The sequence below is a fragment of the Spodoptera frugiperda genome, chromosome 12, assembly GCF_023101765.2.
Source record: "Spodoptera frugiperda isolate SF20-4 chromosome 12, AGI-APGP_CSIRO_Sfru_2.0, whole genome shotgun sequence".
Taxonomy (NCBI): domain Eukaryota; kingdom Metazoa; phylum Arthropoda; class Insecta; order Lepidoptera; family Noctuidae; genus Spodoptera; species Spodoptera frugiperda.
In genome coordinates, this window is record NC_064223.1 from 10,493,533 (window position 1) to 10,508,963 (window position 15,431).

General features: G+C 41.3%; 2 protein-coding genes across 2 annotated transcripts in view; one reads left to right on the forward strand and one right to left on the reverse strand.

Annotated features, from left to right (window-relative positions):
- The window catches only part of LOC118263060 (uncharacterized), a 73,050-nt gene that overhangs the window by 48,730 nt on the left and 8,889 nt on the right, over window positions 1–15,431 (forward strand). The window lies entirely within an intron of this gene.
- LOC126911298 (uncharacterized) lies at window positions 1,400–5,491 on the reverse strand. Its single transcript, XM_050697753.1, has one exon. The coding sequence runs from the start codon at window positions 5,066–5,068 to the stop codon at window positions 1,760–1,762; it is 3,309 nt and encodes a 1,102-aa protein (XP_050553710.1). The 5' UTR covers window positions 5,069–5,491; the 3' UTR covers window positions 1,400–1,759.

The window sequence follows — 15,431 nt, forward strand, 5'->3', positions numbered from 1 at the left end:
TATCTATAGTGGGTGTTACAGTTAATATGTGGGACATCTGCCTACGCCTTTAGCCATTAAAAACGTGACAGATGTTACATATATTATGTATGTATATTGCAATTCCAAACTTTCTAACACCTTCAGAAACGCTAGTAATATTTTCCACTTCAATAATCAAACAAAAGTAATAATTGTAATGGTTGTAAGGTCTTTATTTACCATTAATCACAAACTTTACACAATAATTAGATACAGACATTTGTAGTTACAATAGTTTTTGGGAAGAATAGGCGTGGGACATAGATATGTTCGCTAACGACGCGTAAGCGGCGCGAGATCGTACGCTACTGGCTTGTGCGCGGGGCGCGGGCGGCGAGGCTGCGCGGCGGCGCGGCGGCGCCGACCGAGTACGAAGCACAGCGGAAAACCACGAGCGCGCTGTTGGCGCGAAATTCAAACGGTCGCGGCGCGAATATTCAAACGGCCGTGGCGCGGACGTTCGCCTTATATCCTCCCCCTCTAACCCAGGCGTTGCGTCCCCGAAGCCGGGTTAGCCTTACGAGGTCTCCCCCTCTTACGCTTCTCCTGAATGGGATCTTGGATGGGACCAACGAACGGTGTTAACAAAGAAACGTGATACCTCCCTAGCGAGACGCCGTCACTTATACGCTCCAAAGCGTATGTCGTGCTACCTATCACCTCCTGAATGCGATACGGTCCATCCCGGCGGGGGATGAACTTCGGAGTCTGCCCCTTGATCGTATCGTTAGAGCCCTGAGTCTTAAGCAGTACGAGATCCCCTACCTTATAGTCTGGCGCTGGGCGACGACTCTCATCAGCGTACTTCTTCTGAGCTTCCTGGGCTTTCTCATGCACATCCCGTGCATCGAGCAGCACGGCTGAAAGCTTCCTAAGGAACGGGGTAATAGACAAGACCACATTATCGTTCTCGACGATGGCGCGCATCTCAGACAACACGTCGGCGGGAGCGCGTATCTCACGCCCGAAGTTGAGAAAAGCGGGGGAATGCCCCGTGCTTGCAGTGAACGCAGAGTTCATGGCGAACCGAATAGCGGGAAGATGGCTATCCCAGGAATCATGATCCTTACCAACCAGTATAGCAAGCTGTGGCTTAAGGTCGCGGTTCTTTCGTTCGACAGGGTTGGACTCCGGGTGGTAAAACGACGTGAGGGCCTGCTTGATGCCCATGGCGTGGCACGTCTGCTGCATCACTTCGCTCACAAACTGCACGCCGTTGTCGCTGATGAGTCTTCTGGGCGTCCCATAACGTAGGTACACCTCGTTCACCAGTGTTTTGGCGCACTCTTCGCTGGTAGCGGATGAAAGGGCAAATAACTCAACCCACCTTGTACAAGTGTCTTCCACTATGAGGATCCATTTGTTGCCGGAGGGTGTCTCCGGTAATGGCCCGAACAGGTCTACGGCGAACACTTCGAAGCGGCGTGACATAGCTGGAACTTGCAGCAGGCCAGCGGGTTTTCGCGTGTCCACTTTGTATCGTTGACACGCTGCACAGTTTTTGACGTACTGAGTAACGTAAGCCCGCATCCCGGGCCAGTAATACTTACCTGCGAGACGATGCAAAGTTCGCTCCACCCCGAAATGGCCGGCTGTGGGAGCGTCGTGGTACTCGGCTAGCACGTCCTTGCGCTCATGTTCCGGTACCACCAAGCTGGCGTCATCATCTTCTTCGTTGTCGGGACCATAACGGTACAACACGCCGTCGACTACTACATACCCTTTATCTGCCCAGGACCTACCCTCGCGCAGCCCTAGGGACGTCAGAGACGGCCAGATGAAGGACCCGGAGATTCGCAAGATCGTCGAGGCGTTGGAATCCGACGACCCCTTTAGGGGGAGGTCCTGGGCAGATAAAGGGTATGTCAACCACGGCGAGGCGCAAGTCGCACTCAGTCCCCTCAATATCCTCCGTCGCGCATACAGGACGTGACAGCGTGTCTGCGATCACGTTTGCCTTACCAGGAGTGTACTCGATCTTCAGGTTATATTCCTGAAGACTGAGCGCCCACCGGGCCAGGCGGCCGCTTGGTGACTTCAAACTCATGAGCCACCTAAGCGGCTGGTGATCGGACTTAACTGTCACATCGGCGCCGTCAATATACCCCCTAAATTTCGACACCGCCCATACTACAGCCAGTGCCTCTCTCTCCGTCGTATTATAATTCTTTTCAGCGGCTGTGAGGAGGCGACTGGCGTACTCGACGGGTCGCTCATCGGTCCCCTCCCCCTGGAGTAGAGCCGCTCCAAGCGCGTAGCCGCTGCTGTCGGTTCTAAGGACGAATGGTTTCGTCCCGTCAGCCTGACGGAGAATAGGAGCCGATGTTAGGAGGGACTTGATGGTCTCGAAAGCGTTCTGCTGTTCGGGGCCCCACTCCCAGGTGTTCCCTTTCTTCAGCAGAGAAGTCAAAGGCCTACTCACCTCGGCATAACCCGGTATGAAGCGCCTGAACCAGCTCGAGGTTTGCAGGAAACACTTCAGCTGCCTCACGTTCTGAGGGGGCGGCATGCCAGTTATAGCAGACGTCTTTTCTGGGTCCATGTGAATACCACCTGGTACGATGACATGACCTAGAAACTTCACGGCATCTCGGGCGAAGTGGCTCTTCTCTCGGTTCACCCGCAGGTTAAACATAGCAAGGCGGTCGAACACGGTTTCCAGGTCTGCGAGGTGCCTTTCGAACGAGTCTTCAGACAGCACCAACAGATCGTCCAGATATGCGAGCAAGGTTATACCTGGTAAGTTGGATTTGAACCGGTCGATCAATCTCTGGAAGGTTGCTCCTGAATTCCGGAGGCCCATGGGCATGCGCTTGAACCTGAAGGTGCCCAGCGGTGTCGTGAACGAGGTAAAGTCCCTATGATCAGGGTCAACGCTCACCTGAAAATATCCGGAACGCAGGTCCAGTGTAGACATGTACTTGGAGGTTTTCGCCGCATGGAGCACATCTTCGATCCTGGGAAGTGGGTATCGGTCAGGCTCCGTGACCGCGTTGAGCTTGCGGTAGTCCACGCAAAGCCTGTAGCTCCCATCCTTCTTCTTCACCAGGACGACGTTGGAGGCCCATGGTGACTCGCACTCCTCGATAACGTCGGCGCTGAGTAGCTTTTGCAGCTCCTTTTCTAAGGCTTCTTTCTTGGACGGCGACAACCTGTATGGTGGGGAGGCAAGGGGTTCCTGATTCTCTCTTACCTTAATTTTATGACAGGCAAAATCCGTGGGAGGTCCATCCGCAGCAAACTGGTTCGCTCTGCTACGCAGAAATGCGTTGAGCGCGTTCCTGTGCTCTGGTGGTAAGTTCGTTCCCTCGGCGTCGCGCAAGGCGACGTCGGAGATATCTGCCTGCATCAGTTCTGTGCTATTTAGACTAAAAGATTGCACGAGAGGAAAAATCTGCTCAGGGTTATCAGCAAAGAACCATGACTCCTGTGACAAGTCTAATGTAACCCCAGCCTTAGTAATAAAATCGCGACCTAACAACGTTCGAGTACTCTCACCTGGAAATACTATGAACTCAGTATCGATTTGCCTTCCCTCTAAAATTACGGGTACTGTCGCCGTGAGGACTGTTTTCGTTTGGCGGGAACCAATCGCGAGTCCTATGGTTCGCTCCGCCTCGTGAAATTGTACCCCAACCGATGTTAAGATAGAGTATAACAAGGAACCGGCAACGCAGCACGTAGCCCCCGTGTCGAGTATTGCGGCACCTACCCTATTCGCGATAGTGACCGATACCATAGCGTGTGACGGCGTCGCCGCGTGAGCTTCGCGTAAGTCGTTCTCGCCGTTCACCATATTAAAATCGCATCGCGTCGCGGGTAACTGTTTTCCGCTACAATTTTCACATTTAGACTTTACAACACCGGGTTGGCCACATCCGTAACAACGCAAATTATTAGGCCCACTACTAGAAAGCGCACTAGTTGGTTGTGGTTTATTATTTTTATTTTGGAAATTGCGACAATCTGTTAAAACGTGACCATAAAATTTGCAAAACGAACATCGAACGCGTTTATCACGTTTCAAATTCTCGTTCGAGTTTGGAGTGAGTTTCGCGACACTAGTACCGTTCGAACTCGTGGTAACGCTGCGTTCGCGCTCGCTCGACTCGGGTTCGCGAGCTCGGTCGCGCGGCGCGTCTTGCGATCTCGACAAGTTTTGACTTGTCGATTTCGACGTAGAAACGATCGGGTTCGCGGCGTACGTTCTAAGATTTAATTCGACAATAGAATCTTCTATGGCCCTCACCTTTTCTAACATAAGATCGATATTGTCGACATCGTCTCTAGGTAAACGTTTTCTAACTCGTCGATGTAGAAGGCCGTAAATTATATCTAGTTGTATACGCATAGGCACCGCGTACGGTAATTTTGTAAACAATGATCGCACTTTGCACATAAACACTTCTGCACGTTCAGAGTCTTTCTGGTTCGTGTCGACGATCTCTCGTAGGACTTTGTATGGCGGCAGCTGCATCCCGTACATGGCACGCAAGCGCGCCACGGCGTCCGGCCAGGCGTGCACGTTAGCGCGCGCGCCGCGCCACCACACGGCCGCGTCGCCCTCCAGCAGAATCGGCAGGCCGCGCAGCGCGTGCTCATCGCTGACGCCCGCGCACTCCTTGTACACCTGCACCGCATCGATGAACGCCTCCAGTACCTCCGCGTCGCGCGACTTCCCGTCGAAACGTGCAGTGCACTTGGCGAAGTTGCCTGTGACCGCGGACGGGTAGACGCTGGGCGGACGGGAGTCGGGCGTTGGCGTCGAAGTCGGTGGTTTCCCGGAGCCGTTGAAAGCCCTCAGGGTTTCGACTAGGGTTCTGTTGGTCTCCGCCTGCATTCTCACGAAGGACTCCATGAAACCGGCTAAGACGGTCTCGGTGGTCGCGCTCGTCGAAGCGCCGCCGACGCGCCCATGCGCCCCGGCGGGGACGGGGGCGGGGGCGCTTGCAGCGCTCTGCTCCGCCTGGTCGTAGTATTCGGGCTCACTCGCGTCGTCACTCATAATATCTTCGCGAGATATAACTTTCGCGTTTCTTAGTTCCATGGCAACAGTTCTTCACGTAACTTAACTTTTCACGATTTGAAATAGGTAGGCATCTATCGCGGCATTCGCGACAAAGTTCTCGTGAATTCGAAGCCACGAGTTGGGCAGCCACTGTAATGGTTGTAAGGTCTTTATTTACCATTAATCACAAACTTTACACAATAATTAGATACAGACATTTGTAGTTACAATAGTTTTTGGGAAGAATAGGCGTGGGACATAGATATGTTCGCTAACGACGCGTAAGCGGCGCGAGATCGTACGCTACTGGCTTGTGCGCGGGGCGCGGGCGGCGAGGCTGCGCGGCGGCGCGGCGGCGCCGACCGAGTACGAAGCACAGCGGAAAACCACGAGCGCGCTGTTGGCGCGAAATTCAAACGGTCGCGGCGCGAATATTCAAACGGCCGTGGCGCGGACGTTCGCCTTATATAATTTAATTATTGTTAAAGTAATTATTACAAAAACCGTCAAAATGAAGTAATTCATCATTACAACACCCAATGAACCGTTCAATTATGGCTTCGTGCCGTGTCGATGCGCTGCGTTTGCGCAACTCAGCAAAAAGGTTCACACAACGCGACCTCTTTGGTATGTAAACATAAATTAAATGACAAACACAATTAAATTTATGAAATTCTGTTTGGAATAGTGAACTATGAGTATAATACGTAGGGAATATTTATAAATAATACTAATATACTTATAATTAGCAAAACAAAACTATTTGGTATGCAAGTAAGAATGTGATGATTGACCTAGTACAGAGACAGTATCCATAGCCTAGCCATACCTAATAAACTACATATTTTTGATTATGATTTTAACGACAAAAAATCACAACACGAAAATTTGTTTGTTTGGATGTTTGTCCCTCAATCATGCTGAAACTACTATACGAATTGAACGGATATTGATGAAATTTAGTATAGTCAGGGTATGAGCTGATTTGGGTGACCTATCACCCAAATCAGCTCATACTATGGGAATTTATATCCTATGGGAACACGGGTGAAGCTGCTGGCAGAAGCTAGTATCTTATAACTATCAGCTATTGCTGTTAACCAGTAAATTGTACTCAAGATAATAGCTAGCTCACAGTCAGTATTATAATTTCACCACTTTATAAACAGTCTTTCTAGATATAATGTAGTTGACTTAGTGACTAACTTTGATCCTAGTGTCAACAAAACCAAGATGGCACTGTCTACATTGCAAAGCACAAGGACCTGTGTTTATTTAACTTATTCTCTGTTATCTTAAGTGTTGACTACACTTTCCTTACTAATATTGTAAATGCGAAACAGAGCGTTTTCATCTATGGATAACCATCTCGGAGGTAAGCCGTAACCTAATATTACGCACGTAGAATATAGTTTAGTAAACATGAAAATCAACTAATTCTTCATTCATTCAATTATCAAACTTCAGCTTCAATCAAAATGCACGAAATCAACACAGCAAACACAATCAAAATTGTAGAATTAAACAGTTGCTGGTTGCGGGTTCGATCTCGCACGGAACAACTCTTTGTATGACCCACCAATTTTTGTTCCGCACTGGATGTCATATGTATATTAAATTGTATGTTTGTAAACACACCCACAGCCCACGACATAGGAGAAAATCCTAATGTGATACAAAAAATAAACTATTAAAACAAAGCGAAAATAAGACCACTATTTTAGTAACAAACTTTCAAGTACGAGTGTCATCTGCCACAAAACAGTTTCCAAAGTTCGATGCGGTTGACATTATGCAACCGAAGCAATGACCCATGATGTTACTAAACGAAACACTGCATTGATTTACTTTAAACCAAACCATTCTTTAACTATCTGACACCAATAATGAGAATATTTTCGTAATTTTACTGTAATACTAACTACAATAGCTATTAACTTAATAATCAAAATTATAACGCTTTAATAATTACCTAACTTAAGGTTTATAATTAGATGTCTAATTACATCATTGAATTACGTACAATATTAGCTAACTGTCATAATTTTTGATAATAAGTTAAGAAAATAAGTTTTCTTGGATACTAGTCTAAATCAATTCTCATGGTCAAGCTAAGTTGATTTTTCAAACATTTATTGCTTGCAATTATGGCTATGGCAGCTTTACTTCCGAATACCCTAATTGGTACTGATGCGAATTAGATAGACAGAAGTGTATCCCTTTTTTTGAGGGAGAATATCATCCAATGACTTATCCCGCCTAGGGTGAGTCGAGAAAGAGTGTCAGATTCCTACTGACTAAATACTTACCACCCCGTTCCTACTCCTGTACTTGAAACCGGAGACCCGATAACCCACTAAATAATCCGTAGCTAGTATTGTGCACCCCTGACGTCTATATTCTAAATAAAAAGTATTTCAAAATTGGTTAATTATTAAAGGCTTAAAATTGAAAGTGATTTTTGTCAGAATTAGATTTCAAAACATATAAAAACGGTTACCGTCGCGACACAAGAACAATTTAATATTGTTAATGTAATCTGCGACCTTGACAGAATTCCGTTGCGTATCATCACGTCCATAAAAGCTCCTCTGAATTGCAAATTAGTAACGTCTCCCAAAGAATTTTGACCGAAATTAGCCGTAGTCATGTTGATTTTTGTTGTAATGAAACGTATCTACGAATCTGTTTCATTAATTAAAGATAATAAAACTCGGTAATAGTTGGTACTTAAATTAATTTCCGTTGGAACTTAAATTAATAATACAATGTTTTAATGACAATAATCCAATGTAATGAATCTACTGCCACGCATCAGGAACAATTGCGGACTGCGGACTACCTAGCGGGTTTACCAGGGCTCCGGTTCGAAAAGCAAGAGCAGGAACGGGGTGGTTTTTAATCAGTAAAATTCTCACACTCCCTGTCGCCTCGCCCAGTCATTGGATGATTTTCCACCCTTAAAGAAACAAATAAGTACTATTACTGAAAATTTTCAAAGAATGGTAGAATGCTTGATGATGCTTTGCTCAATCGGAGACCCCTCGCTCAGCAGTCTCGTTCATCACTCGACCGAAGAGGTGTAAAATTAATATTTCCTACTATGAAGGATATCTCTAGGAAACCATAACCATATAACAACTTATATCCTTTTCCTGAAATTATAACTTAGTGTACTTATTTTCAGAAATGACTTTGTAAGGATTTCTTAATTTTATTGTGTTTCACATTAATAGCGTTATTTACAATTCTAACCTTAATAAGGTAAACTAGAATTGGGTATATGACTATTTTTTATTTTAATATCCGTCTTGTGTTTAATATTTTAATATATTAAACACTTATTTTTTATTTTCATACAGAAACAAATCCTTTCGAAGATATATCGATTTAAAATATCGCGTTTATAATTCTAAGCCTTGCTATAAACTTAATTAGATAAACTAGAATTCAAGGATGAACATAAACTATTCAAGCTGTATGTTTAAGTAGGCTTCTACAAAACTGGCTACAAACGACCTTGCCACATGATTTCTTTAAACAGCTATTTTACAACAGTTCTTAAACACTTTTATCGAGCCATTAAATCCGTAATTCGTCACGTGGAGATCAATATCTGACAATTTCTTTACATCGGCGCCTGCGTCGGTAACTTGGTCCGTATAAAACGGTTGAAGGTCACCCGCTACAATTAACATTCTAAAAAGTTCGAACACGTTTACTTACTTGAACGAATTGTTTCCTTAGCAATCGGTTCGTATCATTCGGTTTTTTTATACAAAAAACACTGAAATAGATTGGTTAATTATAGGTAGGTGCAGATTTAGGTCCGGTGTTAGACGCTAGATGGCGTAATCGTCGTCGGAAATATACGTTTAAGTTAAATTGATTTAAGTTAGCATTACTATTAACTAGTAATTTCCTCAGTTAATTTAATTGATCTCAGTAAAGAGGTCTTCATTTGTGAAATTCCGGTGCATGAGCTTTAATCTAAGTATTTATGCAGCTGTTTGTCATTCTAACCTACCTAAGTTAAAATACGATACTCAAACTAAACGTTATATGCAAAGATATTTAAATTGTACCAAGATATTCATGACTGTATTAGGTATAGTACTCCTACTTGTACCCTTAATATGATTTTGATTTTTACGTTACGGAGCGCGTTCAGCGCTCTAATTGGTTGGTTTATTCGAGCCGGCCAATCAAAGCACCGAAACTACTTTAAACGTAAAGCAAACTCATACTAAGGGTACACTTATACGCATAACTAAATAATTTGAGACAGCAACTAAGTAACGATAATAAAATCTTAGTTTTAATTACAATACTTGTAGTGTAGGAGATAACCACCTGATCATATGTGGTTGGGCTATGAAACGTAAGGTTTAATGTTGTAATTAACCGAAGCATTAATAGTTAACTCTTTTAATACTTACTGTGTACTTTTATAAGCCTCCTTGCTACTTAGTGACTATTTAGTTTTGAGTTTCTGTAATATTTTTGCTACAAAGTCTAACTAAAGCTTAGTGTAACTTTAGAAATATAGGGAATTAGAAATCTATTTAGTCCATCAGTGAAGTAATGAAAAAAATATTAGATATGTATTTTTTTATCTATACTTACTAATATTATAAAGCTGAAGAGTTTGTTTGTTTGTTTGAACGCGCTAATCTCCGGAACTGGTCCGATTTGAATAATTCTTTTCGTGTTAGATAGTGCATTTATCGAGGAAGGCTATAGGCTATAAAACATCACGCTATGACCAATAGGAGCCGAGCAGAGCGGGTGAAACCGCGCGAAAGTAGCTAGTTTAGTCATATACCAATACATTAATAAAATGAATCAAAATTTAGGAGTTGCAGTTGTTGTAGTTGCAAAAGTAGGAGCAAATTACTTCATTTATACGTATAAAATGTCTCTAGAAGTGCCTTCACGCGATATAGCAAATCGATATATCTTCGAAAGTGCTAGTTACCGTAACAAAAAACACAAAATACGCATCGAATATTAAAAAAGAATCTACAAGACGGACATTAAAATAAAAATTAATCAACTACCCTATTGCCTTCCCAACAGTTCAATTGTAGGTAAGTTCTTAATTTAGTCTCCTAACACAAGTGTCATCATTGTCGATAGCCCACGTAAACCAACATTATCTTCTGTGGCATTCAAACGCGTAAGGTATGCATGACATCCGGAGTGACGCATCCTTAATCTAATAGAAGAATAGTTAGATTTACAATAATGTCACATGATTCGTCCGAATGGCATTCCTAAATTGATAGCTCTATTAAAGTAATAATATCTACTTACAAAACATATAACTCAACGCCTTTTATCCCCAAAGGGTTAGGCAAAGGTGCACATTACGGCACGTAATGCCGCTATACAATGTACACCTACTTTTCGCCATTTGTGTTATAAGTCCCATGTAATAGGGTGAGCCTATTGCCATATACCGGGCACTTTCCAGACTCCGTGCTACTACTGAGTAGTTTTCGATAACCAAAAAAAGCCCAATAATAGTTTGCCCGACTCGGGAATCGAACCCGAGACCCATTGTCTCAGGCAGTCTATAGAGAGGCAAGTAGATATTAAACACATGACATCATAACCATTCATTAGACAAAATGTTTATTATTTTGGGAACTGAAAAGCAACAAGCAATTATATTGACATCATTATACAGGTAACCTAGTACATTTAGCAACTAGAACAAATAAGCTTCCCACATCAAGTTTAGAATGATTCTACATCTAAAACAATGTGTTACTTTACTTTCACCTTCAAAATAATGGCAAAATATTAACAGAACAAGTTGATCCCACGACAGATGAGTATTGTTGAAAGGCCGGAAGCCAGGAAGTGCACATCACGACTTGTTCCATTATGCAACATGTTCTCTGTCGTCCACTCACGGCTCATCCATAAGGATGTTCACTTTGTTAGGTTATGTTATAAAACCTTCTTTGTTGTTACTTCGTTCGAAACAAGGCTGAATAGCTGCATGCCTTTGCTCGACCATAGATTATTTAGACTGAAATATTTACATTCTTAATTCAAACTAATGACAGTTGGCAAAAGAGCTATTCTTTTCGATTGCTAATTTAATTTTGGTAACAAAATACATACTTGTGTTTAATTAAAAACAATATGTATTTCTGCTTACACTTTTACTTTAGTTCATTATTCTCAGATGATTGTCCCCTCGTCCGATGTTCAGCAGTGTCATCGTTAATTAGAAAGCTAACTCATACTTCAAAGAATACATTAATAACTTGCTGCTTTCCAATTATTGTAGTTTACACTTTCCTCCGTAGTTATGACAGATACTCGATTATTATCATAAGCAGTTTTTAATATCTACATGCAAACTAGATTGATTATCATGTGTTCAAAATTAATCTATGTATCTAGAAACAGAAGAAACTAAACTCATTACTTAAAATAAAATATCGCTTCCATTGCTAAGAAAAAATAAATAAATATAAATTGAATTGCAATCTTTTAACAAAAGTGCAATTCAATTTTATTTAAAGAAAGAAATAAAATCAATTTACTAAAATGGTTTGTCTGGTTAAGTAAATGTGCACCAATAATATTAACAAAGGCGAGCTAACTCGATTAGTTTCCTTGACTTTCAAATAACGTGCCTGAACCGAACCGAACCAAACACTTTTAGGTTGCACAACTGTTAACTATCATTGTTACACCAACGAGAATCCGGCTGAAAAGGCAAACAACTTGGTCTAGTTGTAAACAAAAAAAAAATAACATGTTACTCTATGACATTGTCGAGAAAGCCGTTGAATATTTAAATGTAATTTAACAAAGACTTTGTCGTCGACTGAAAGAGATAACTAACAATAAGAAATGTAGTTCGTTTAAAGTATTTGAAGTATTGGAAGTCGCCATGACGAAAACATTGCTCTTTAAAGCCTTGGTCTTACTGTAACAAAGATTGTAATTAAATTTGGATCCGCTACAATCGATTGTTTAGTCGCCACAGACTTAGACACAGTCGCAACTACTCGATTAGTTCGTGACTCACGATCCAGACAAAAAACTGTTCCAAACTTCAAGTTTGAAGGCATTCGAATGATCTTTGTTAAAAGAGCAATGTGACAACATTATCTTTTATAACTGAAATAAAAGCTAAAAGCATTTTTTTCGACATGTCTCTAATAAGACTACTGAAACTGCCTCTAATAAGATTAATTCACCTTCTCTATGGAATTTACCATTATTTTACTTTAAACCGTTAAAGTCAAAATAATTTATTTATAATACACCAGGAAGCACTTTCTAACGTCAAAGCAAATACAAAAATATTAAAAATGTCTGTCTGTCGGTCCGTTCTCTAGTGAAACTATTTGTTTGTTCCAAAGTGTAGATTCCTATGGAGAAGAATCAGCAAGAAACTCCATAGATCACTCTTTTTCCTCTGAAAACTTTTCACCTGATTCTCAACTTTATTACAAACCCAACCTTTTGAAAATCTATTGCCTATCTAAATATTTGGAGTAACTTGCTATGCTTGATGTCTCCAGTTCACACCTACTCAAACACTTAAATACCTAGCTAATGTCTATAAAAGATGTTCACAGCAATCCAACTCATCTACCGGCCCCGTTAGCCGTAAAACCAATTCTAACTATCAAAACCAACAGTAAACTGTAATGTAACGTGTTAAATAATTAATTAATTTGCTCTGAGTATTCATTATAGTGTATATTGCATTCAAACCGCGTTCGTAAGTATGGGAGAAGCCGAAAATGCGCCGGCGTAGCACCCCAAGGAATACAAAGTGGACCTCACATGATGTTTGTAAACTTTAGTTTACATTTTCTGTTGGAAATTCTATACTAACATGTTTAGCCATTAATATTGATATTATACTTGTATATTTTGTTATTAAAATATCTATAAAATGACAAGGTTTCTTATCTGTATATCGGTGTCTTGTATCAACGTTATTAAATCCGAAAGAACCAATGTTTATGTATGTATTCAAGATTTGTCGATACTATTTATAACCATAATATTAATCTGTAAAAATCAACTAATATTATAGACTTGTTAATGACATCTAACACAACATCACGCCTTTTATCCCCGAAGGATTAGGTAGAGGTGTACATTACGGGCACTTAATACCGTTATACAATGTAGACCCACTTTTCACCATTTGTGTTATAAGTCCCATGTAATAACATCTAACATAACATACTCTCTTCTTTAACAAACCACATACAATGTTCGAACGATTTTTTAAATTTCTCTCCACACTTCCAAAGAGGATGAAGCACATAGTTCAGTCTATTGTTTAAAAAAAAACAAAAGAGTGTATCGTTGGTCATGCTCGATGTCACGCTGGTTTTTACATACGAAGACAAAAGCTCGCGGCGAAGATTGAGGTCTTTGGAGTACCGTTCTTAATTTACTAGACACAGTTGTGTTAATTAAACTTTTTCTTACTCATCCTAAGTTGTTTACAGCAGGAAAAGGTACTAATAAACTTAAATTCTAAACAAAATCACTGCCGATAGTGTAGATGTCTTTGTCGATAGATAGATGATATTTGTGATTTAATGTCCATCTTGTAGATTATTTTAAAACATTAGACACGTATTTTTTATTTTCCTACGCAAACAGACAAGATATTTCGATTTTAAATATAATATTTAACTGAAGGACTAATTAGATTTATAATTTTTGTACCCCATCATTATCTCCATTGTCATAATATCATGTATTTTTATTCTCCAACATGGAAAATTAAGTTAGTTAAATATAACATAAAGCCCTTATCTAGACACAAACCAATATTTCCAAGACCCCTTATTTAACAATAGAAAACCAAACAGCCAAGGAAACGATGTCAGCACGAAAAATAACGGTTACCTAGTCATATGGAGATCATTTCCTAAACAATTTCGCAAGCCCTTGCCTTGCGAAACGGTACTCAAGATGAAATGTGTCAGTTGAAACAACTACAGGACTGAAGTCTTTAATATCTTGTATTGAACTTGACAATCTGCATTGCAGAGTATGTATACTAGACACTGGTCCTTAAGAAAGGAAGAGAAGCTATTGTTTTATTAAAACATCGAAGTCAAGTCGGTTTAAATGACGTTTGTTTAACTAACTAAAAAACACGGTTTACTCATGCACATTAATGGAGAAAAGCTCTACTAGTTTCGAGTGCCAGTGGGAGTCTTCATCATGAGCAGCATGCAATTTACGTCGTGTATGTACGTCGCACGATAGTTAGGTTAGATAATAATAAAAAAAAAAAGTTTTTTACTTATTTTATTTGAGTGCATTAGTAATTTGTTATTCACACACGTGTTACATATTAAAATAAAACAATAATTAACCTAAAAATACTAGAATCCCAAATTAAAACAAACACACAAACATACAGTTTTCTCTCATATTGCGTAAATCCAAACGACACACTGATATTTGAGCCCATTCATGATCTGAATAGACAGAGGCTTGCTCAATGGCTCGTGCTCCGATTGATCACTGATCGCACACACTCAGAATGTGGGTCACTGGCGTTGCTGTTGTCAACTTTTGACTGCGCTGAGACAAGACTGGTTTTGCACCAGCTAATTGCCATAAAATCGCATTTGACTATGGAGTAATGTTTGTAATTACGCAACCAATGACAAGTCCGTGCGCGGATTAAAGAATCGACCTCATTAGACTTTTAAGATAATTTGCTTAATGCTAAATCTCCAAATATGGGTGTGTCAGTTGCTGTTGCCAAAACTAGAAATAACGTTCGAGGTTAATGTTAGATGTGTGTTACGCGCAGTTAATACAGATTTGTAACTAAATAGACTCAAGCTTAGGACAAAGAGATTTAAGCACAATCTGTCACAAGTCTACAGCCACATAGACTTAAAGACAATCATGTCAATAGTGTGACGATACTGCCTAGTACCGATCTGAAGGGACATAAGGTGCAGGAGTTGTTCCGGTAGGGGCGTCCAGCGGGTCGCGGGTAGAGGGGCGGGGAACAAAGCGCAGGGCGACGACCCGGCGACCGCGCTCACCTCGCGACCACCGGCGGATTTTATAATAACCGACATGTCTTAGTTTCTCAGCTCTATAACATGTCTTACTTCTTAGTTCCACACCGAGGCTTGTCGCGGGCGTGAAAGAGAAGTATTATACTACTTACCTACATGTGAACGTATGCTAACATAACACAACTATTCATGCTTGCACTATATGAACTACACTTGCATTGAGTGACCCCTGTTGTTTCATTAATGAAAAATTGGAGATAGATAAACCAATTTTACTACTATTATGGTAGACGTGCTACTACTAGAGGTAGACGTGTAGACTACTATGGTAGATGGTGATTTGGCGAGTTAACAAG